The 25,614-nt window shown below is 39.9% G+C and overlaps 1 protein-coding gene across 5 annotated transcripts in view; it reads right to left on the bottom strand.

The window, feature by feature from the left end:
• Positions 1-25,614, bottom strand: part of RALGAPA2 (Ral GTPase activating protein catalytic subunit alpha 2) — a 408,980-nt gene that overhangs the window by 82,819 nt on the left and 300,547 nt on the right. For 3 of the 5 annotated variants that reach the window (XM_057502677.1, XM_036892284.2, XM_057502676.1), the window contains exon 37: positions 9,049-9,176. In XM_057502677.1, the coding sequence (XP_057358660.1) occupies positions 9,049-9,176 (128 nt within the window). Of the gene's footprint in view, positions 1-5,579; positions 7,822-8,975; positions 9,177-25,614 lie in introns of those variants that run through there. The other 2 variants (XM_057502679.1, XM_057502678.1) reach the window with 2 other exon arrangements.

The raw sequence follows: 25,614 nt of genomic DNA, 5'->3' as shown, positions 1-25,614 counted from the left end.
GCCTTGTTTCTGCACAGATTGTTAAATTTGAAATAACTTTTCCTGAGGCGATGGTCTTTTGTCTAACCAACAGTGATAAGCTACTTTACAGCAAAAATAGCAGAGTAGCTTCTCCTCCCTGAAGATTTACCTTGCCCCACTGTGGGCTTCTCACAGGCCTCATTTCCATGCTCCAATGGTGGAGGGCAGCTCTGAGTCCAGGGCCTGACCTTTCCAACTAAGGAGGACCTTCCACAGGTCACTGAGGGAACAGCAGTTCCCAGCCTTTAATACCCGCGACGGTAAAAACTAAATACTTTCTGAGACCTAATTTCACAATTTGGTGGTCCCAGTTTTTATAACACAGGTTTAAAACTGTTATTTATGGGGTCAGGCAGATAATGTGACAGTAAGAACCATGGTGACCCTTACTGGGCTCTCCCCAAGGACCAGGCACTGTAGGACCTGCTGGCACATGAACCCTGTCACCAGCCCCCAAAGGGACACCTGGGGGATGCTGTGTGGGATGGCGCTGGAGAGACACTAGGCATTGTGGCTATGGTGAACAGGAGCACAGAGCCTGTAAGGATGCTAATTGCTACTGGCAGAGAAGGCCTAATAGGGTCAGAGGCTCTGGTTCATCAAGAAAAGCCAGAAATCTAGCTTTTTTAAATGCAAAACCTCCCAATTTTTCAACGGGGCTGACCAATTCAATTTTTATGAGTAATGCTGGAGGCCAAGTGCAATTCAAACAGAGCCCATCTGGGGGCTGAATTTGGCCTACAGGCAGCTGGCCTGCCAGCCTGGTTTCTGAATGTTTGCTCTGACATGGAGTGAAAAGCTGCTCCCAGGCTGCTTCTGCTCCCTAGTCCCAGTTGTGCAGCCCTGTCTTCCATTTAAAACCCCAGTCTCCTGAGCAGCCCCTTTATGGGTTTAATGGCTCCCTGAGACCTAAGGTGCAGTGGCTGGATTTCTCTGGACTTGCTGCAGGTTGGCGGAGGTCTCTCTTACGATGTGGCACCCAGAGAGGCACAGAACACACTATACCCGACGGCCAAGGATCAGAGGGACCATGCCTGTATTCGTGGGACCTGTGGCCTGCTCCTAGTGCTGCAGTCTGAGAACACAGGCAGACCCTCTGTGGTACCACCCCCTCATCTCTTCCCAAATCTGAGCTCAACCAAACTCTCAGAAGTCTTTGTGGTGACTGCCACCATGCTCTGTCACCTCATCTGTCCTTAGGGGTCTGGTTATCTACACCCAAGTGTGTGGCCTTACCTTTGACCCTCCTAAATCTCATCTGGTTTGTTTAGACCTGGAAGGCTCATCTGTTGAGATAATCCTAATTTCTTGATTTTGCCTTGTGTTAAACTACTTAACCCTCTCAGCTTTCTTACAGACATATTTTGATAAGCATGTGTTCCAGATCTTGGTGAAAGTGGCTGGTTAAAAAAGTTACTGAGTGGCAGAGTGGCTGAGCGAAGCTGTGGCACACTGTCCCAGAGGTGCAAAGGCCCCTGTGGGTCTGGCTGCTTGGCTGGTGGCCTGTAATGGATGCATTTCAGCTCCGGCCACAGGGAAGTCACCCAGAAACTACAGGCCCGTATTTCTCTCTCCTATCAGCTAGATAATTATACTTTGTGTTTTACCAAAATTAACACTTACATTTAGAAGCTTTCTCTAATCTCTGAAAATAGTAATCTTATCAAACACAGTGAGTGTGTTTGGGATAATTTATTCTTGTGGACTCATTCTTTTCTGAAGACTCACAGCTACTTAATAATGTAGTCTAACACTTCTGTAAGGGATCCATGCAACATGCCAGAATTCATTCTTTAATCCTATTTGAAAAAGAGGAAAATATTTTCCTGTTTTCAGTTCAGGGTACATCTTTCATTTTACATGATTCTAGAAAAAACAGTTCTCATGGTGCTGAGACCACTGTAAATTTGTTCTACAACCAGACATATGTGGCTCTGAAGGCTGGACCTTACTTAGGGAGGCCAATCTTTTTGTGTGTTCTCAGTGGTTTGAGTTTTAATTCTTACACTTACAGACTTTACTGGCCCTTCCCATATATAACGACACCTGGAGTTTGGGTTAACAGTGATGACGGTCAGCACTGCAGGATGCCTCCTTTAAACCTGATACATGTATTTTAAAGTATGAACTCATCAGACTCCACACAGGCAAGGATCCTGGCTGCTCTTCTATGCCTCTCTTTTTCCTCTCTCAGAGAAAGTTTTAATTTTATGATAAAAAATCTCTCATTTCTTATTTCTTTTACAGTCTCAACCCACCCATGGGAATATGCCATTTCTGAACTCTTTGAAATGTGCTTCCCGGGTGTCAGAGCACAGGGGGGTTTTTCTCCCATTCTTATACAAACTCCAGTACAAACTCATTACTTTCTGCAACATTAAGAGTCATAAATCCAATCTCATAAATTGTTAAGGAAAGGATTCAAAATAGTAGCTCCCCCCATCTGCTTTGGCTATCTTCTGAGAGCTGTGATTGTTTGCCAGCCAAGAATTTCTCAAATGCTCACTGCCTTTAGTAGAATGTCCCTTGGAGCTAATATCTAGTAGTGCAAATCCCTAGTACAACTTTATTTTGCCTTTGGGTCTGTTTAGCAACAAGGATTAGAAAAGCATAGGCCACGCCCCCCATGTGGAATATGACTCCTTCTGGCTGCTGCTCTGAAACGCAGCCCTCTTCCCTGCATTTTCTGTCCTCAGGCACTTCTGTACCATCCAGGAGTGTTGCCTTTCTTTTCAGTGTGGCTATTACCTGATATGTACTTGCTTCTCTCCTTGAAGCAGTCCAGTTCTCAGTCCCATTACACCCAGTTCTCCAAGTGAAGACTTGAGATTGCCAGAACCAGGGCTGGGTAAAGGCCCTCAGGAGGACGTCCCTTGCTTGACCATTCCGCTGAAAGTGACCCTTCACCTCTGCCTGCCTTGTTTTTCTGTGAAACTATTCTCTCCTTCACCTCCACCTATCTCCACCTCTTCTCAAGACTCCTCTTCAAATGTGATGCTCTAGAAGAGTTCCATCCTTGATTCCCTTCTCACCACCCTCCGCAGACATGCAAGGCCAGTGGGTCCCAAGCTGCATTAGTCTACCTGCTTTGCTTGGGCATTCATCCCCTCATCCTGTCCACCCTGGTTCGGGTCCTGACTTCCCCTTAGAGTGCCTTCCACTGCTCCTGAGTACTTCCATCACCTCCATCCTCCCACTGGTTGTGGGTGTGTGTGCCTGTGTCTCCCACACTCTGCAGTATGGAGGCATCTGTGGTTCTCAAACACGATGTGCTCTTTCAGAGCCTGGCCCATAAGCAAATACTGTCCCCGCACTTGGACTGTCTTATTCATATTTCTGTTCCTAGTGGCTAGGACAGTGCCTGGTACAAGGCAGGGATAAGGTAAATGCTGACAGATGCCTAACATATTCTGCCTGGCAAAGTGCACCACATGGTACCGTTTGACTCCTTTCCTATACTTTTTCTTCAAGTGTATGGAGACAAATTGAGGAAATTAAAGATCTTCTCAGGAAAAATAACAACAGATCTCACCGGAAAGAAACAGGATTGATACAGCTTAGAGGAGCAATTTTTGAAGGCATGTGAATTGAGAACAAAATTTAGCAATGATACTAGGAAGTCGTGCATCTAAGAGAGGAGCTCTGATGTTATCAAATATGTTTGCTAATTGAAAATGAAACTAAATTTCACTTGTGAAAGAATAAGGCACATAATTACTTTTTCTTAGGCAGTCCCCTTCTCTCCATCAAATGCTGATAGTTTCAGAGAGGAGAGATGGTGAATGCCATTGAGACTATTGTTCCATTGAAGTAGACATTTATTTTAAAAAGCCACCATCTGTTTGATTCAGGGCAAACTCCTCCTACTGGGCACACTGCGTATTGTGCAGCAATCTTTTCCCCCGAAACAAGTTATCTAAGGAGGAGAATGAAAGCCCTAACTCAAATGGTTTTGGAAACTTCTACCAGCTGACCATGGTTTGATTTTGGAATCTTTAGTTGGTTTGGGAACTCTAAACAGAACATGTGGCAAGCTTCCCATTACAACACTCTAGGTACAGAAATGGGACTTGTGATTGCCCACAGGGGATGGACCACACAGATGGCAGGTGAGTTGGCCCGCATCCCTCAGAAGAGCAGTGGTCATGGGATAAAGGCTCCATGTGACAGGTCTGATCCAGCCTTCTGGGGAGGTTACCAGTAACTGAGGAAGAACAGGGGCAAAGCTGAAGCGCTGCTGAGGGTGCTTTCGAAATACATCCCTGCAGGGCTCACATTTTTTTTTTTGATCATGTAAGACAATGGTATTTTTCAGTCTTTTCTGAGGCTTCAACAATTTCAACGTTTGATCATTTAGCCAAGGGGACCCCAAACAAGAACTCCTCTGATATTGACTCTAAGCTGCATTTGCTGCTCAGAAAGATCCCAAAGAGGCAAATCCATTCCAGCAATGCCCCCAGTCCTCAGCTCAGTAACAAGTGAAATTACTGAACAAAACTGATATAAAATTGCCCACATTTCTATTTCCAGTTAAGTGTTATATAAAACTGAATCCCAACTGACACTATTTTAAGGCAGTTAAGTATCAATCATCAGTTAGAGAGAGGACAACAGATAAGAATAACTTACTGCAAGCTAAATCCACAGGCTCTTGTCTTTATCTGTCTGTAGGCTCAATGTTTGGCTATCTATGGTCAATACAAAAAAGCAACTGCTCCCTCTCTAAAGGACTTATAGAAGCTCTGAACTGCACATGTCCTTTGTTCATAAAATAGTCATTCTGACACCTAGAAAGTGACATTTTGATAAAATAGCAATTTGGCTATGTTCTACTTAACAATTGTAATCTCAGTATTAGAAACAAAATGGGAACACAGGATTGCTCAAATCAAATGGCCTGTGTAGACAAAGAAATTTCCCCTTCTTCATCAGCATTACTATTGAATCGAGTATCTCAGGGGAACAGGTAATAGTTTTTTATCTGATCTCTGGTCTCTTAAATGAACCATGTCTTCTAGAGTCATGCATATAAGCAGCTTCCTTCCTTAATGGGTCTTGGTTCATATACCAATGAAATTTTGTGGAGGGAATATACTTTCAGGCTTTAGGAAGGGAATCAAATCTAATAAGCATCCAAGAACAGAGTTCCCCAACTCACACTGGGGTGGGGAGGTTTCAGAATGGTTCCAAGGAGGGCTTCATGGGCATGTGACCTGAGTAGCAGCTGCACAGGACCTTATGTTATTAAACATACGGTTTAATGCTCTGCTGCTGTTCTTGAAATTCTTAAGAATCTTATCTTTGTTGTTGTGTTTTGCACCTGTAGTCTGATGAGACACTGGAGCATGCAAGTGGGCAGAGGACCTACATACAGCACGTGCCTGCCAGTCCCTTGCTACCTGCCCCATTTGCACACAGCCTTGGCAGCATCAGGAGCCCAGAGTTCTGGATGATCCACAACACCAGGAACTTCGGAGAAACTCAAAGGGAGCACACGGGAGGGTGTCACTCTATAAGGAAGGGGGCTGGCTACTCCACCAGAACTTGCTCTGAACACAGGAACAAGACCATGGTGTCCTAGGGAGTGTGAATACCCAAGGAACCCTCTTTATCCTTAGTTGTGTTATTCTCTGTATTAGCCAACAACTTACTCTGAAAATGATGCCACAGAAGGAAAAGGAAAACCATGCGCCCAGGGGTTCCTTTCCTGTCAGTCCCTCCGTCCTCATAGGTGAGCTGCAGGTGCAGTGCCAGTACAGGGTGTGGGTGTACAGTAAAATGGAGGCAGGTGAGTTAGTGTGCACAGTGTTCCCACTGTTCTAGTCAGGACAAAATGTATCCAAGCACGAGTTATGGGATAGAACTGTGAGGTTTTGGTTATTCCATGTATGAGTTAAATGCTTTTGTTAATTTGCATGTTGAACTGGCACTGCACAATATAAAGAAGGATGATAAAATTAATACTAATAATTAAAAAATTTAAATATTTCTTTACTTAAAATGACATTAAGTAGTAAAAAACAAAAACCACAGTAAGTCGAGGAAAAACCACAGAAGAATGTAAAAAGTTTTATATTTTAGCATCTTTTAGAGGCACTTTCTCCTGCTTTTGGAAACAAGGGGCCGACATTTTCACTCTGCACTGGGACCCATAGGTTATATATCTGGTCCTGGCTTCAGGTATGTCTAAAGTATGACTGATCTTCTCAGCCCTGTTAGGGGGCTTGCAGGGAGCCTACATCCCCTCCCTGACTGTTGCCCTGACATCAGGCAGCCTTAATCCTGTGCTAAGATAGAATTTGCAAGGTGGGCCATGAGGTGAGAGGTTAGGGGAGCCATCTTCCTCAGTACCGCCTGGAAAATGGACTCTGCTGCAAGCTTGCTTGTGCTTCTGTCACAGGCACCTGATGGGCTTGACTATGCATAAAATCTGACAAAACCCACATTCACCATTCAAGAACACTGAGTTCTTGCCCTTGATCTTGTGCCCTCTGCCTGGAATGCTGCTGCTGCGTGTAGGGACAGCTCCTTTCCACCCCTCCAGTCTTAGCGGGAATGCCCTCCATGGGAAGACCTCTCCCTGATCCTGGTTCAGGTCCTTCTCTCTGTTTCATTGCTTTACAGAACTGCATTAGTTTGTCTTCTCTACAAAGCACAGTGCAAGAACCTCACCTGCCTTGCTCCTCATGTATCCCAAACACCCAGCACTGGGCTCACAGGCTGTAAGTCTGCACTGACTGGCAAATGAGCCAACATAAGGAGACACCATGACTGGGAGGTCATTCAGTGCTGTTCAAAAATCAAACCTAAGATTTATCTCAACAAGGCAGCAAATTCCAGACATTAGCCATGACACTAACTAGTTTAGACTTTTGCCAAAGCATAATGAGGACCAGGATGCTTTAACAAATGTTAAGGGAGCAATCTATTATTAAAAGCTCAGGCAGATATCTAAAAGTATTTAACAAATTTAAAAATTAGTAATTAGTAACTTTTTAAAGAGCAAAAATACAAAAGACCCCCCCTTTTTTCCACTTTTCCCAACTTTTTTTCTTATATCTTTGGTTTCTGCCTGGATATTAGCCACTTTGCATATGGAAATTAAACAATAGAGTAGTTAAGTGACTGTATAGTTTTCCCCATTGGTTGCATCTCTATGAAGATTATATATAATATTTTATTTCTTGTTTTAGATAATTAATTTGAGTAGCACCAATTGTATCTTCTCAAGGTGTCAAATAAAATTATTTAAAATTTTTATAATGACCAACATACTAGGTTTTGTTACTTTCTCTTTCCTAATTTTTATACTAAGCTGTCCTGAGATGTCAACTTGCCTATCTTAGGAGTTATTTTAAAATATGCAATTTACTAACCCACATTGTCATCAGCAGCCCTAGGTGGCACCCACATTAGACCAATGTGATTGCTTGAAAAGTTTTCAAAGTGATGCTGAATCTTATCCTTTGAACTTTTAAAATGTTTTTCTTAAACCTGATTATTCTGATGCCATATTAATTCTTATTTGAGAAAGCACTGTTTAATAACAAAACATGCATTTTGTAAGAACTTCAGTAAGTGGAAACAGTGATGTGACAAAAACCATAATGGACTTACATAAAATGGAATTTTCTTGTTTGCAAATGATTTTTCTTGCCTTAGTCCATCCAACACACTTGACTGATGAAGTGTCCAGCTCACCCTAGTTGACATGCAAAATGACGAGCCCATTGCTGAATAGCTCTTTCTCATTTCTGCCAAGAACTTCTTTTTCACAGCATGTAAAATAAGAACTCCATGCTGAAGGCAGAATCAACACCAGCGTTAATATTAAGTCTAGAGTGCTGTGGAAATCGCTGCAAAGAATGCTGTCTCCAACATACACACCCCAGCTTGGACAAAGCACCAGGGAGCACACTGACGGGAATAATGCTGCTCGGCCCCCAGGGAAGGACCAGATGGGACCTAATAGCTCTTTTCTACCACTAATTTCTATGATAATTCCAAGTTGCCACATGGCATATGTATTTTTTTAAAAATCTGATGACAGAATACAGTCAATGAAGTGACCAGGATTTTAATGAAAGGTATTTTTTATGAACTGTATCTATTCACACATGGTATTTCTCACCCACCCTTCATGCTCACCCCCAAGCAACACGTCACTTACGTTTAGATTGGGAGAGGCATAGGGAGAGGGGTCAAATACAGTATGTTTATAATCATTAACAGTGACAATTAGAAACAAAGAGAGTCTAAGTTTTATTAGGAGATGCCTTTTGCAGCAATTTTATGAAGTCACTTTAATTTTTTCTTATAACCAGAGATTATGCCTGGGTTTGAATACTAACTAATATTTAGGGAAAATAATAAAGTGAAGTTTCTTCTGTTTTAGAGAGAGAAGATCAGGAGTGAGAGAAGGAAATATGAATGATTTGTGAAAATTCCAGAAGAATCTCTAGCCAATCTTGCTGACCAAGTTCAAATGCAACTTTGTCAGGGACCCTTTTCCCTGTCCTCCCAGCCAGACTCCATCACCCCTCCTCTGACCCCTGGGACACTATGTGTGCTTCTCCAGTGGCACCTGCCACATTCTTTGATTTATTAGAGTCATTTCATTTGCTGTTACTGGTAGGCACTCTGAGCGACCCTGTAACATCTTCCTCAGCCCTCCATCTGATATCACACACACAACATCCTGCAACAAACAGGGATGGACAGAGGAGACTGAGCTTGGGAAAGACCTGAGGGGATACACGCATCTCTTGGATGTCACAGCTTCCCGGCATAAATATGCGTGACTAAATTATGAAAGTAAACTCTCCCAAAGTTTGATGGAGCATGAAATCATTATACTATGAATTAATGAATGATATGAAAATCACACTAAGTTTTTTTCAACACAGATTGAAAAAAATTCTCTCTTCCCTCTTCACCGAATTGTTAATACTTACCTCTCATGAAAAACTTCGAGGAATCTGGATTCTGGGGTGCTTAAAAGTTACATATTTAAAGCAAAAAAGATACAAGCTCTGGTAGAGGGGGATGAGGCACTTCACAGCCCTGCTGGCATTGATGCACGTGGCACATATAAGGGTTGGCAGGAGCTTCCCACTCACTATGGCTCCATCAAACAGAGGCCCAAAAAATGGAACCTGTTGATTCAAAACAGAAAAAGACTTCATTTTCAAAAAACAGTAGAAGTCAGAGCAAAGACATGAGAACAGCTGATTGATGTCCCAGGCCTGTCGTGGCCATTCATGCTGTCACTCACAGAAGCAATGCAGAACGTGTAACAGGACACAGGTCAAGGGCTTGCAAACACAGCAAACAGTAGCGACCTATAATGTTCCTCTACTATGAACTCTTTAGCAAAACTTCTAATGACAAATTATCACCAGGTTATTCTTTTTTTTCTTCTGTTATCATTTACAGGAATGGCATTATTCTTTCCAAGTGCCTATGTGGTATGGGTTATACACAGTAGACATCCCTGCCTCACTGCCTCACTGCACAATTCTAGTCTTGCATCCTTCTGAAACCAGTTTTGGAACTGGCAATATTTCTGTTTGGATCCTGATGCAGATTAACTCTTACAGGAGAGTTTAAGTAACTAAAGGTCCTACTTACAGTCTTCATTCTACTTTCTTCTTTTCTTTCTTTCTTTTTTTTTATTTTCCAGTATAATTTCGACTCCATTCACTAATATGGAGACTGTCGGCTCCATATGGCCAAGGACTGGGTCTGCCTTGCAACTCTTGTATTTATTCATTCTTTCACTTATTTCTTTATTTACTTAAAAAATATCTATTATGCAACAGGTACTGTTCTCTTCACTGCGTGTACAGCGATTAAAAAAAATTCCTGATGTCATTGAGCTTAGAATTTATTAGAGGTTTCAGAGAATACAGAGTATAAATACACAAAAGATGTATTAGGTAGGAAAAAGTGTCAAGGTGAGAAATAAAGCAGTGATGAGCAACATGCCTTCTTTTGAGGGGGAAAATTCTCCAGTTTTAGACAGAAACCAGAGATGGCTTCAAGGAGATCACATTTCAGGAAAGACTTGACATTAAGGAATGAACATCAAGCTATGAGGACATCTGATGGCAGAGCATTTGCTCAGGAACAGCAAATACAATGGCCCTGTGGTAGGGGAGGAATCAGTATGTGTAAGCAACAGCAATGAAGCCAAAGTGTCTGGAGCCAGGTGAGTAAGACAGAGAACAGGTGATAAAGTGGGACAAGTAATAAAGGGACCATGTACGAAATTTCAAGGATCCTGGATCTCGGCTCTGAGTAAGATGAAAGACTTCTGGAGAGTTTACGGATGTGGGGGATATGATTTAACCTATATTTTAAAGGTATTGTTCTGGCTGCTATTTTGGCAAAATTGAAAAGGGTCATTTAGCATTATGGAGACCAGTTAGGGAATCATGTACTCCGGGAAGGAGATGATGATGGCTTGGGTTCAAATGGTAGCTGAAGTGGGGAGACATGGCAGGTTTCAAGACATAGTTTGATGGTGGAGCTGACAGGACTTGCTAAGGATTAGTAATGACGCAGGAGAGAAAAGGTGTCAAGGCTGATGCCATTGTTTAGGCTGGAGCCATCTCTTCTTGAAATGGGAAGACTGAAAAGGAGGGTCGTCAAGCTCAACTTTAGACATGCTGTTTGAGAAGCCTATTGGATAGCCAATGGTGAGGCATGGAGGTGGCAGTGAACACCATCAGGATGGAAGTCAAGGGAGAAGCTCAGGTTGGAGATTTAGAATAGTTATTTATTTACAGCCATGAGATCACATGACCAGATGAGTAAGGAAAGAGGCTCAAGGACTTTACCTTGTGGCCCTCTGATGTTCAGATGTTGGAGACATGAGGAAGAACTAGCAAAGACAACTAAGGAGTGGCTAGAGATGGAGGAAGAAAACTTCCAGTGAGCAGCACTGTACCTGGCATGAGGTTGGAAAGCAAATACCTGCTGAATGCGTAAAATTAATTTGTAAAACAATTTAAATTAATTAAGCCTATGACTTTTGACTTGTGTAAAGTCTATTTATTTGTAGAACACCTTTTCTGTAACTGGCACTGGAGAGAGGCTGAGCATATAATGGTGAATGAAAGAATCTCTTTGCCCAGAGCAGCTGACATAAGAAATCTACAGACTAACATCCCTCAACAAAGATGCAAAAATCGTTTACAAATTTTTAGCAAATTAAACCCAGCAGTATATAAAAAGGACACTGTATCTTGACCAAGGGGTATTTTCCATAAAAAAACAAGGTTGGTATAACATTTATAAATCCATCAATGTAATTTACTACATTAACAGAATAAAGAAGAAAAACCATATGACCCTTTTATTAGATACATAAAAAGCATAGGTAAAATTCAACTCTCATTCATGATTTAAAAAAAAATTCCCAAAGCCAGGAGTAGAAAAGGACTTCCTCAATATGATGAAATTTTAAACAAAAAAAATATTATGGCATCCTAATTAATGGTGAAATGTTAAATGTTTTCTACCTAAGGCAAGGGTGTCTATGCTCACTCCTATTCAACATCTTTTTTACTTAAAAAATTTTTTTAAAAATTATAGTTGACATGTAATATTATATTAATTTTAGGTGTATGATGTAGTAATTTGACGATTACATACATTATGAAATGCTCACCATGATTAAGTGTAGCATCTGTCACCATACAAAGGTATTATAATATTATTGACAACATGACCTATGGTGTACTTTTTATCTCCATTATTATCTATTTTATAACTAGAAATTTGTAACTCTTAATTTTCTTCACCCATCTTATTATATTCAATATTTTATCCTAGTCATTACAATATAAAAATTTATGAGAAAGAAAGGAAGAAAAAAGAAAGGGGCATAAAGATTAGAAAGAAGTAAAGTTATTTTAATCACAGATAACATGGTTATGTACATGAGAATTCAAGGAAATTTAACTAAGATAAGTGAACTTTGAGAGGTCACAGGATATAATATACTCTCCTAGTCAGACTTATATTCCTAAATGTGGGCAACCAATAGTTGGGAAATGACATTAAAAAATATTGTTTATAATCGCATCAAAAATATCAAATGCCTAGAAATAAATTTGATAAAAGATATGCAAGACATCTATACTTAAAACTACCAAACATTGCTGAGATAAATTAAAGACAGCTGAAATAAATAATAAAAAGATGTACAATGTTCATGGATTGGAAGCTTCCGTATTGTTAAGATGTCATGTCTTCTGGAATTGAGCACAAACCAAATCGTAATTCTAGCAAGTTGCCTTTATAGATATGGACAAGCTAATTCTAAATTTATATTGAAATGAAAACACACAAATTAGCCAAGACAATAATAAGATTTATATTACCTGATTTCAAGTCATACTATAAAATAAGGTAATACTGACACCAGGATATATCAATAGAACATATCAATAGAACAGAGTATAGAGACCAAGAATAGAACCACACATATATGATAATTGGTTTGCAATAATTGCAACACATCGATTTTATGGGAAAAGGAAAGTCTGTTTCAATAAAGACACTGAAACAATTGGATAGCCATATTGAAAAGTGAACCTTGACCTCTACCTCATAGATGAATTACATATAAAAATATTAAAGCTAAAATGGCAAAGCTTCCAGAAGTTAACACATGAGAAAAATTTTCACAACCCTGGGTTAGGCAAGGATTTCTTAGGGTACAAAAGGCACCAATCATAAAAGAAAGAAAAATAAACTGGACTTAATTTAAAATATAAAAAATTCTTATCATGGAAATATAAAAGCAAGTCACACATATTCACCAAAGTGAACATATCCTAAATGTCTATCCATGAGAGAATGAATAAAAAATTTGTGGTATATTCACCCAATAGAATATTCCACACTTATGAAATGAACAAACCTCAAGTACAGGTAACACAAGAATGAGTCGAATATAATGCTGGGAAAAGAGACACAAAGAGATTTATACTCTTTTTAATATAATGAAATCATAAAACCATCAATGGTGACAGAAGTCTGAATAGTGGCCAACTTTTTGGGGCATTAATGATTGGGCAGGGGCACAAGGGGTCTCCTGGGGGCTGCCAATAACCTATGTATAGATCTGGTTTGTTCACTTTGAAAATGTTCAAGTTGTACACTTATAATTTGTGTCCTTTTCTTTATTAATGGAATATTTCAAAGAAAAGTTTTTTAAAAAAACAAGCAAAAATGTCGATTTGAACTAACAAACTCATCCTAATGAATACATATGAACTACTTCACCCAACAATTGCAGAAGACACATTCTTTTTAAGTGTGCACAGAATATTTTTTAAAAATTGAGCATATTCAAGACCAAGGATCCATAAATATAGCTTGTGGGGCCTAATTCCAGCCTCGTCTCTTTTTTGTATGGACTGCAAGCTGAGAATGGCTTTTACTTTTTGAAATGGTTGAACAGAAATTTTGTGATGTGATAATTATATGGAATTTAGTATCAGTCCAAAAAGAAAGTTTTACTAGAACACAGCCACACCTCCTTCACTGAAGTATTGCTTATGCTTGCTTTTGCGCAGCAACGGCACAGCTATGTGGTGGTGACAAATACTGTCACAAAGCCTGAAATATTTACTGCCTGGTCTTTTACAGAAGTTGGGGCTTCCTATCTGCCAACAAATATGCATGGAGGCATGAGGGAGAGACAGCCCCACAGCCAGAGCAGCCACGGGCATTGCCCTAAATCCTTCCTCTGAACTTAGGAACAAAAATGCATGGGGGCATGAGGGAGAGGCAGCCCCACAGCCAGAGCAGCCACAGGCATCACCCTAAATCATGAACTCAGGCAAGCAGAACTTCATGGGGGCATTCACTGAAACCACAGACTATACAGTTCCCCATATTTATAACCACATCCCCAAAAAGCTATACATGTCAAAAAGTTATAATGAACTATGAAAGAATCAGGGTCAGACTGGAGATAAAGGGAGGGTCAAATGAAAAGCCAAAAGGGAAAGAAGTGATTTCTACTGTGGTTATTCACAGGACTATGTGCTCCATGATGCTAGGTGCACAGAAAGGGTGGGGACCCTGTCAGGGGCATCTGTGCCTGGGGATGGTCAGAACAGATGATCTGTAAGGGCTCTTCCCCCTCTGTGATGTGCCACACTTTCCCCCTCTGGGAAGTTCACAATCCCACAGTCTGAACTATGAACTGAGGTGTGTCTGGGTCTGTACAGTTATGCCTGAGCCAAGTGGGTGACATAAATGAGGTAAAAATTTTCACTGAAGTACAGTAACTTTCTCCCTGGAAAAACCATGGCAGTTATGTTATTTGCCAGAAAGCCTGAGGGGTCCACAGGCTGAACATTTTATAAAAACGTTATAGAAAATAAAATATGTTAAATTCGAAGCACTTCTTATATGCTCTGCAGTTCAGAGTGGGATATGAAAATGGGGAGATATGAGGCTGTGCTCCAGCAGCACACCAATTCCACAAGGGCACAGCAGGGTGGCCCTGAGGAGGGGCCAGCTGGGAATGGCTCATTGGACTTGGGCTAGTTTCTTGAAAAATGAGCAAAAACAGATTTAAATTCTGTTGTGCAGAGCCTGGGCTAGATACAGAAAAAAAAAAAAATCCAAATAGTGAGAAAGCCCCACTGTGGAACAATTATGGCATTTCCATGACTGTCTAATTTTAAAGTAGGCTCATCAATTAATTGGGCCTTCTTCGATGCCTTTGGAGTCTATGATTCTTAGTAACTGGAGATGAAAGTGATATACATAATTAGTTGATCTACTTTTTAATTAAGAGGGTATATTAAGACAGAGCAACAAATGAACCATAGAACAAGGGGTTAAAAAACCCAGAAATACCAGATTTTTGATGATGAGCCTGACCAGTGGATTAGCTACTGTTATGACTGTTATAAGCTCCCCATGCTGGACCAGGTTCTCAGCTCAATGTACAGTATGTAACTGTCACAATAATCCCACAAAGCGGACACTTTAGTCCTAATTTACAGAGAAAAAGGGGAAGGTGTCAGACTGGCTAACTGCCTTTTTTAAGCTCATCATGGTCAGGACTCAGGCCCAGACTCCTCATCGTGGCCTCAGAGACTCTATATGACCAGTCCTGCCAGCCTTGCCACCCACAGCTCCTCTGTGCTCACCAACTCTGGCCACAGCAGCAGTCTTTCTTTCTTCAGGCTCATGAAGCTTGTGCCCTCCAGGGGGACTTTGCCCTCGCTCTCCTCTCTGCTTGATGCTTGCTGAGGGCTGGCTCTCCTGCTCCAATCTGATCAGCTTAAACATCGCCTCCTCAGGGAGCTTTATCTGCCCACCTGTAATGCTCCTCTTCATTCCTGACAGTGTTCCCTGCTCTGAAGTTGGCTTTGTCTAGTTAATAGTTACTCCAGTGATCTACTGATTAGTGTTAGCATGGTATATCTTTCTCCATCCCTTTACTTTCAATCTGCATCTTTATATCTCAAGTGGCTTTCTGGTAGACATTTAGCTATGTCTTATTTTTCTTTTCTTTCTGACAGTCTGTATTTTAATGCTATACTTGGACAATTGACATGTAAAGTGATTATGGATATAGTTAGATTAATATCTATCATATTTGCTACTATATTTCACATGTTTCTTGTTTCCTTTTTGTCTTCCCTGATTTTAACTGAGCATTTTATATGATCTCATTTTTTTCTCTTTTCTTAGCATATCAATAATAATTTTAACTAGTGGTTGTCTTTGTGTTTGACATATAGAGTTATAAATCCAAATCTTCTTCCAAATAACACTATGATTTACCCTTGAACAACATGGGGGCTAGGGGAACCAAACCTCCATGCAGTCAAAAACTTGTGTATAACTTCTGGCTCCCCCAAACTTGACTACTAATAGCCTACTGTTGACTGGAAGCTTTACCAATAACATAAACAGCTAACTAGCACATCTTTTATATGTTGTATGTATTATATACTGTATTCTTATCAATAAAGCAAGCTAGAGGAAATAAAATTATCTTTTCAAATTATCACAGATCTCCAAAAATTTTCCCAGTATGTTCATTGAAAAAAAAACCCATATTCAGTTCAAACCCATGCTGTTTAACTGTACACCACTTCACAGGTATGCAACAGAGTATTCCCAACTCTTCCCTCCCATCCTTACAACATTGCTATCACTCATTACTTATCCAAAAGTTATAATCATTAAATATTTGTTGTTATTACCTGGAACAAACTGTTATCTTCTAGATCAATTAAGAATAAGAAAAATAAAAGATTTCACTTTAACTTCATTTATTTTCTAAGGCTCTTCCTTTTTATGTAGATCTGTGTTTCTGATACGTATTTTTTTCTTTCTTTTCTTTCTTTTATTTATTTATTTATTTTATTTTATTTTATTTATTTTAACATTTCTTGCAAGGCAGGTCTACTGGTCACAGATTTCCCAAGTTTTGTTTGTCTGAAAAAGGTTTTATTTTTTTCACTTTTGAAGGATACAGAGTTCTAAGTTGATGGGTTTTTTTTTCTTTCAAGACTTCAAATATTTTACTCCACTTGCTTTTGCTTGCAAGATTTCTAAAGAGAGGTCTACTATAATACTTGCTATTTTTTGCCTCTGGCTTCTTTGTTTTTTATTTTTGATAGTGTCCCAGTCCATCTGAGCTGCTATAACAAAGTATCATAGACCAGGTGGCTTATAATTGCTGGCTTATAAATTAGGGCTGGCTCTCCTGTTCCACTCTGGGAGGAGAAATTTATTTCTCACAGTTCTGGAGGCTGGGAAGCCCAAGATCAAGATGTTAGGAAATTCAGTCTGGTGAGAGCCTTCTTCCTGGTTCATAGATGGCTGTTTTCTTTCTGTGTCTTCACATGGCAGAAGTGGTAAGGGAGCTCTCTGGGGCCTCTTTTATAAGGCGCTAATCCCATTCCTGAGGGCTCTACTCTTATGATCTGATCACCTCTCAAAGGACCAACTTCTAAATACCATCACCTGGAGGTTTAGATTTCAAAATATGAACTCTGGAGGCATAAACATTCAGTCTATAACATGCAGATGGAATATGTTTAGGTGTAGATATACTGGTATTAATCCTTTTGGTATTCTTTGTGCTTCCTGGATCTGTGGTTAGGTATGTGTCATTAATTTGGAAAATCTCACACATTAAAATTATATATTAAAATATATAATGTAAAATACATTTAATGAAATATAATTTCAAATATATCTTCTGTTCCTTTCTCTTTCTCTTCCTTCTGGCATTCCCATTTGATGTAATTTAAACCTTTAATTGTCCTATAGGTCTTGTATGCTCTGATCAGGTTTTCCCCTTTGCACTTCAGTTTCAAGGTTTCTAGTGACATATATGCAAGTTCACAGCTCCTTACCTCAGCCATTCAGTTTACTGACGAGCCCATCAAAGGCATCCTTCATTTATGCTACAGTGTTTTTTATTTCTAGCATTTTCTTCAGTTCTCCTTAGAGTTTGCATCTCTCTGCTTACATTTTCATCTCTTCTTGCATGTTGTCCACTTTTTCTATTATAGCCTTTATCATATATAAATCATAGTTATGTTATAATTCCTGGCTTGATCATTCCAAAATCTCTGCCATATCGGAGTCTGATTCTATATTTGCTCTTTCTGTAAACTTATTTTTTGTCTTTTAGTATGCCTTGTAGTTTTTTGTTGAAAACTGGATGTGATATGTCAGATAAAGGTTGGAGTTGAAGCAAATATGCCTTTCATGTGAGGCCTTATGTTTGTTTGGCTAGGAGTTAGGCTGTGTTTACTGTTTGCTAAAGCTGTAGATCATGGTGTCAGGCTAAAATTTCCTTGGATGCCCTTGTTTTTAAATCCTGTTGTCTTTGGGTTTCCCTAGTGGCTTCTTAAATAATGTCTTAGATGTGCAGCTCTTTGAGTTGTATCCCCTACTACTATACAAAAGCCCTATTGATGTTGTAAGGTATGGGGGAGAAGTGCTCTATGGACCTATAATTAGGTTTCAGTCTTTTAGTGAGCCTGTGGCCCTGGGCTGTGACCTTCACAAGCACTTCTCAGTTTTTTTTTTTTTTTTGTACCTTAGATGAGACAGTAAGGCTAGAGGGAGCTCAAGATGTGCATTTCCTTTCCCCAGATTGGCTAGGTTCTGGTAAAGCTCCAGAAGGTAAAACCCTGTTAAAACAGTTTCTCTTGAAGGCAGTCCTTGTTAAGAACATAAGACTCTGGGTCTATTTCAAAGTGTCTACTTTCTCCTCTCCCTACTGAAGCAAGAAGGTTTCCACTCTCCCAATCTTAACTGTGAGAAACTGGTAGGGCCCCTAGAGGGAAAACTGACAAACATGTGGGAGTCTCACCAGACCCCTCCTGAATCTAGCTCGCAAACATGTGCACACTGAGCCTCCAGCCATCAGCCAATCTCCTACCCTGGTATTGGTTTGCCCAGAGGTTTCTGCTCCTGGCTTGATCTGGCAAGTAGTAATTCTCTGTATCCTACTGTCTCTCTGTTCAGTTTTGGGGCAGTAGCTTGCCCTTTGACTTCAATTCTCTGACGGATCAAAGAGGTGCTGATGATCTGTTTGTTCAGCCTTTTTCTTGCTGTGAGGATGGGACTGATTACTTGCAAACTCCCTAACATGCTGGGCTGGAAACCAGAAGTGCTCAAACCTGAATTAAAGCTGCTTTCCTACTGCCCATCCTATGACTGCTTTCTTTTCTTTTTTTCTTTAATCTTAGTATTTTATTATTTTATTTCTAAAAAGATTTATTGAGCTGTAATTGGCAGGTAAAAATTGCACATATTTAAGGCATACAATTTGATAAGTTGTGACATTTGTATACAGCATGAAAACACCACCACAGTCACAATGGACATAGCTACTGCCTGCAAAAGCTACCTCCAGTCCCTTTACTTTCTCTTTTTAAATTTTTCATTAAGGTATTATTGATATACACTCTTATGGAGGTTTCACATGAAAAAACAATGTGGTTACTACATTTACGCATATTATCAAGTCCCCACCCATACCCCAATGCAGTCACTGTCCATCAGGGTAGTAAGATGCCACAGATTCACTATTTGCCTTCTTTGTGCTACACTGTTTTCCTTGTGATCCCCCACACCATGTGTACTAAACATAATATCCCTTGAACCCCTTCTCGCTCCCTCCTCACCTGTTCTCCCACACCCCTCCCTTTTGGTAATCACTAGTCCCTTCTTGGAGTCCCTGAGTCAGCTGCTATTTTGTTTGTTCAGCTTTGCTTCATTGTTATACTCCACAAATAAAGGAAAGAATTTGGCACTTGTCTTTCTCTGCCTGGCTTATTTCACTGAGAATAATAGCCTCCAGCTCCATCCATGTTGTTGCAAATGGTAGGATTTCTTTCTTTCTTATGGCTGAATAGTATTCCATTGTGTATATGTACTACATTTTCTTTATACATTCATCTACTGATGGACACTTAGGTTGTTTCCATATCTTGGCTACTGTAAATACTGCTGCGATAAACATAGGGATACATATGCTTTTTTGAACCTGAGAAGTTGTATTCTTTTGGTAAATTCCAAGGAGTGGGATTCCTGGTTCAAATGGTATTTCTATTCTTAGTGTTTAGGGGAACCTCCATATTGCTTACACAGTGGTTGAAGTAGCTTACATTCCCACCAGCAGTGTAGGAGGGTTCTCCTTTCTCCGCATCCTTGCAAGCATTTGTTATTCTTAGTCTTTTTGATGCTGGCCATCCTTACTGGTGTGAGGTGATATCTCACTGTGGTTTTAATTTGCATTTCCCTGATGATTAGTGATGTGGAGCATCTTTTCATGTGTCTGTTGGCCATCTGAATTTCTTCTTTGGAGAACTGTCTCTTCATATCCTCTGCCCATTTTTTAATTGGGTTATTTGCCTTTTGGGTATTGGGGCATGTGAGTTCTTTATATATTTTGGATGTTAACCCCTTGTTGGATATATCATTTACAAATATATTCTCCCATACTGTAGGACGCCTTTTTGTTCTGCTGATGATGTCCTTTGCTGTACAGAAACTTTTTAGTTGGATGAAGTCCCATGAGTTCATTTTTGCTTTTGTTACCTTTGCGCGAGGAGATGCATTCAGAAAGAAATTGCTCATGCTTATTTTCAGGAGATTTTTGCCTACGCTGTCTTCTAGGAGTCTTTATCTCTCTCTCTCTCTCTCTCTCTCTCTCTCTCTCTCTCTCTCTCTATCTATCTATCTATCTATTTTATTTTGTTATCATTAATCAACAATTACAGGAAGAACATTATGTTTACTAGGCTCTCCCCTTCACCAAGTCCCCCCCACAAACCCCATCAGTCACTGTCCATCAGCATAGTAAGAGTTGTAGAATCACTACTTGACTTCTCTGTGTTGCACAGCCGTCCCCTTTCCCCCACCCCCCAACATTATAAATGCTTATCATAATACCGCTTTTCTTCTTCCGCACCCTTATCCCTCCCTACCCTCCCATTCTCCCCGGTCCCTTTCCCTTTGGTAACTGTTAGTCCATTCTTGGGTTCTGTGATTCTGTTGCTGTTTTGTTCCTTAAGTTTTTCTTTGTTCTTATATCTACATATGAGTGAAATCATTTGGCATTTGTCTTTCCCCGCTTGGCTTATTTCACTGAGCATAGTACACTCTAGCTTCATCCATGTTATTGCAAATTGTAGGATTTGTTTTCTTTTTATAGCTGAATAATATTCCATTGTGTATATGTACCACATCTTCTTTATCCATTCATCTACTGATGGACATTTAGGTTGCTTCCATATCTTGGCTATTGTAAATAGTGCTGTGATAAACACAAGGGTGCATCTGTCATTTTCAAGCTGGGCTGCATTCTTAGGGTAAATTCCTAGAAGTGGAATTCCTGGGTCAAATGGTAAGTCTATTTTGAGCATTTTGAGGAACCTCCGTACTGCTTTCCACAGTGGTTGAACTAATTTACATTCCCACCAGCAGTGTAGGAGGGTTCCCCTTTGTCCACACCCTCGCCAACATTTGTTGTTGTTTCTCTTTTGGATGATGGCCATCCTTACTGGTGTGAGGTGATAATGTCATTGTGGTTTTAATTTGCATTTCTCTGATGATTAGCAATGTGGAGCATCTTTTCATGTGTCTGTTGGCCATCTGAATTTCTTCATTGGAGAACTGTCTATTCAGCTCCTCTGCCCATTTTTTAATTGGATTATTTGCTTTTTGTTTGTTGGGGTGTGTGAGCTCCTTATATTTTTTGGATGTCAAGCCTTTATTGGATCTGTCATTTTCAAATATATTCTCCCATACTGTAGGGCACCTTTTTGTTCTATTGATGGTGTCCTTTGCTGTACAGAAGCTTTTCAGCTTGATGTAGTCACACTTGTTCATTTTTGCTTTTGTTTTCCTTGCTCAGGGAGATATGTTCATGAAAAAGTCGCTAATGTTTATGTCCAAGAGATTTTTGCCTATGTTTTTTTCTAGGAGTTTTATGGTTTCATGACTTACATTCAGATCTTTGATGCACTTCAAATTTACTTTTGTGTATGGGGTTAGACAGTGAACCAGTTTCATTCTCTTACATGTAGCTGTCCAGTTTTGCCAGCACCATCTGTTGAAGAGACTGTCATTTCCCCGTTGTATGTCCATGGCTCCTTTATCAAATATTAATTGACCATATATGTCTGGGTTAATGTCTGGATTCTCTAGTCTGTTCCATTGGTCTGTGGCTCTGTTCTTGTGCCAGTACCAAATTGTCTTGAGTACTATGGCTTTATAGTAGAGCTTGAAGTTGAGGAGTGAGATCCCCCCTACTTTATTCTTCTTTCTCAGGATTGCTTTGGCTATTCGGGGTCTTTGGTGTTTCCATATGAATTTTTGAATTATTTGTTCCAGTTCATTGAAGAATGTTGCTGGTAGTTTCATAGGGATTGCATCAAATCTGTATATTCCTTTTGGCAGGATGGCCATTTTGACGATATTAATTCTTCCTAGCCATGAGCATGGGATGAGTTTCCATCTGTTAGTGTCCCCTTTAATTTCTCTTAAGAGTGACTTGTAATTTTCAGAGTATAAGTCTTTCACTTCTTTGGTTAGGTTTATTCCTAGGTATTTTATTTTTTTTGATGCAATTGTGAATGGAGTTGTTTTCCTGATTTCTCTTTCTGTTGGTTCATTGTTAGTGTATAGGAAAGCCACAGATTTCTGTGTGTTGATTTTGTATCCTGCAACTTTGCTGTATTCCGATATCAGTTCTAGTAGTTTTGGGGTGGAGTCTTTAGGGTTTTTTTTGTACAATATCATGTCATCTGCAAATAGTGACAGAACTTCTTCTTTACCAATCTGGATTCCTTGTATTTTTTTGTTTTGTCTGATTGCCGTGGCTAGGACCTCCAGTACTATGTTAAATAACAGTGGGGAGAGTGGGCATCCCTGTCCAGTTCCCGATCTCAGAGGAAAAGCTTTCAGCTTCTCGCTGTTCAACATAATGTTGGCTGTGGGTTTTTCATAGATGGCCTTTATTATGTTGAGGTACTCGCCCTCTATTCCCATTTTGCTGAGAGTTTTTATCATGAATGGATGTTGAACTTTGTCAAATGCTTTTTCAGCATCTATGGAGATGATCATGTGGTTTTTGTCTTTCTTTTTGTTGATGTGGTGGATGATGTTGATGGACTTTCGAATGTTGTACCATCCTTGCATCCCTGGGATGAATCCCACTTGGTCATAGTGTACGATCCTTTTGATGTATTTTTGAATTCGGTTTGCTAATGTTTTGTTCAGTGTTTTTGCATCTACGTTTATCAGGGATATTGGTCTATAGTTTTCTTTTTTGGTGGGGTCTTTGCCTGGTTTTGGTATTAGGGTGATGTTAGCTTCATAGAATGAGTATGGGAGTATCCCCTCCTCTTCTATTTTTTGGAAAACTTTAAGGAGAATGGGTATTATGTCTTCCCTGTATGTCTGATAAAATTCCAAGGTAAATCCATCTGGCCCGGGGGTTTTGTTCTTTGGTAGTTTTTTGATTACGGCTTCAATTTTGTTGCTGGTAATTGGTCTGTTTAGATTTTCTGTTTCTTTCTGGGTCAGTCTTGGAAGGTTATATTTTTCTAGGAAGTAGTCCATTTCTCCTAGGTATCCCAGCTTGTTAGCATATAGGTTTTCATAGTATTCTCTAATAATTCTTTGTATTTCTGTGGGGTCTGTCGTGATTTTTCCTTTCTTTTTTCTGATACTGTTGATTTGTGTTGACTCTCTTTTCCTCTTAATAAGTCTGGTTAGAGGCTTATCTATTTTGTTTATTTACTCAAAGAAGCAGCTCTTGGTTTCATTGATTTTTGCTATTGTTTTATTCTTCTCAATTTTATTTATTTCTTCTCTGATCTTTATTATGTCCCTCCTTCTGCTGGCCTTAGGCCTCATTTGTTCTTCTTTTTCCAATTTTGATAATTGTGACATTAGACCATTCATTTGGGATTGTTCTTCCTTTTTTAAATATGCTTAGATTGCTATATACTTTCCTCTTAAGACTGCTTTTGCTGTGTACCACAGTAGTTGGGGCTTAGTGTTGTTGTCGTCGTTTGTTTGCATATATTGCTGGATCTCCATTTTGATATGGTCATTGATCCATTGATTATTTAGGAGCATGTTGTTAAGCCTCCATGTGTTTGTGAGCCTTTTTGCTTTCTTTGTATAGTTTATTTCTAGTTTTATGCCTTTGTGGTCTGAAAAGTTGTTTGGTAGGATTTCAATCTTTTGGAATTTACTGAGGCTCTTTTTGTGGCCTAGTATGTGGTCTATTCTGGAAAATGTTCCATGTGCACTTGAGAAGAATGTGTATCCTGTTGCTTTTGGATGTAGAGTTCTGTAGATGTCTATCAGGTCCATCTGTTCTAGTGTGTTCTTCAGTGCCTCTGTGTCCTTACTTATTTTCTGTCTGGTGGATCTGTCCTTTGGAGTGAGTGGAGTGTTGAAGTCTCCTAGAATGAATACATTGCATTCTATTTCCTCCTTTAGTTCTGTTAGTATTTGTTTCAGGTATGTTGGTGCTCCTGTATTGGGTGCATATATATTTATAATGGTTATATTCTCTTGTTGGACTGAGCCCTTTATCATTATGTAATGTCCTTCTTTGTCTTTTGTTACTTTCTTTATTTTGAAGTCTGTTTTGTCTGATACCAGAATTGCAACACCTGCTTTCTTCTCTCTGTTGTTTGCTTGAAATATCTTTTTCCATTCCTTGACTTTAAGTCTGTGCATGTCTTTGGGTTTGAGGTGAGTCTCTTGTGAGCAGCATATGGATGGATCTTGCTTTTTTATCCATTCTATTACTCTGTGTCTTTTGATTGGTGCATTCAGTCCATTTACATTTAGGGTGATTATTGAAAGGTATGCACTTATTGCCATTGCAGGCTTTAAGTTTGTGGTTACCAAAGGTTCAGGGTTAGCTTCTTTCCTATCTTACTGTCTAACTTAACTCGCTTGTTGAGTTGTTATAAACGGGGTCTGATGATTCTTTATTTCTCTCCCTTCTTATTCCTCCTCCTCCCTTCTTCATATGTTGGGTGTTTTGTTCTGTGCTCTTTTTAGGAGTGCTCCCATCTAGAGCAGTCCCTGTAGGATGCCCTGTAGAGGTGGTTTGTGGGAGGCAAATTCCCTCAACTTTTGCTTGTCTGGGAATTGTTTAATCCCTCCTCCATATTTAAATGATATTCGTGCTGGATACAGTAGTCTTGTTTCGAGGCCCTTCTGTTTCATTGCATTAAGTATATCATGCCATTCTCTTCTGGCCTGTAGGGTTTCTGTTGAGAAGCCTGATGATTGCCTGATGGGTTATCCTTTGTAGGTGACCTTTTTTTTTCTCTCTGGCTGCCTTTAATACTTTGTCCTTGTCTTTGATCTTTGCCATTTTAATTATTATGTGTCTTGCTGTTGCCCTCCTTGACCCCTCATCATGGGAGTTCTGTGTACCTCTGTGGTCTGAGAGGCTATTTCTTCCCCTAGTTTGGGGAAGTTTTCAGCAATTATTTCTTCAAAGACACTTTCTATCCCTTTTTCTCTCTCTACTTCTTCTGGTACCCCTATAATGTGGATATTGTTCCGTTTCGATTGGTCACTCAGCTCTCTTAAAATTCTTTCATTCCTAGAGGATCCTTTTATCTCTCTCTGCATCAGATTCTCTGCGTTCCTGTTCTCTGTTTTCTATTCCATTAATGGTCTTTTGCATCTCGTCCATTCTGTTTTGAAGTCCTTCCAGAGCTTGTTTTATTTCTGTATTCTCCTTCCTTAGTTCTTGCATATTTCTCTGCAAGTCCATCAGCATGGTTATGACTTTTGTTTTGAATTCTTTTTCAGGAAGACTGGTTAAATCTATCTCCCCAGGTTCATTCTCAGGGGAAGATGTAGCAGATGCCGAAGCTGTCTGGGGTAGTCTTGTCTGGATCATTTTTTTTTGCCTTTTCATGTTGACAGGTGCTATTGACTGTCAGCTGGGAGGGCCAAACTTTTCACTTGCTACTGGCCTTTCTTTCCTGGGACAACTGCGACCCCTAGTGGCCTGTGTTGGGTAATCGCATGGAGGCT

The sequence above is a fragment of the Manis pentadactyla genome, chromosome 5, assembly GCF_030020395.1.
Source record: "Manis pentadactyla isolate mManPen7 chromosome 5, mManPen7.hap1, whole genome shotgun sequence".
Lineage (NCBI taxonomy): Eukaryota > Metazoa > Chordata > Mammalia > Pholidota > Manidae > Manis > Manis pentadactyla.
Note: the sequence above shows the minus strand (reverse complement) of the source record. Positions and strands in the feature narration are given on the sequence as shown.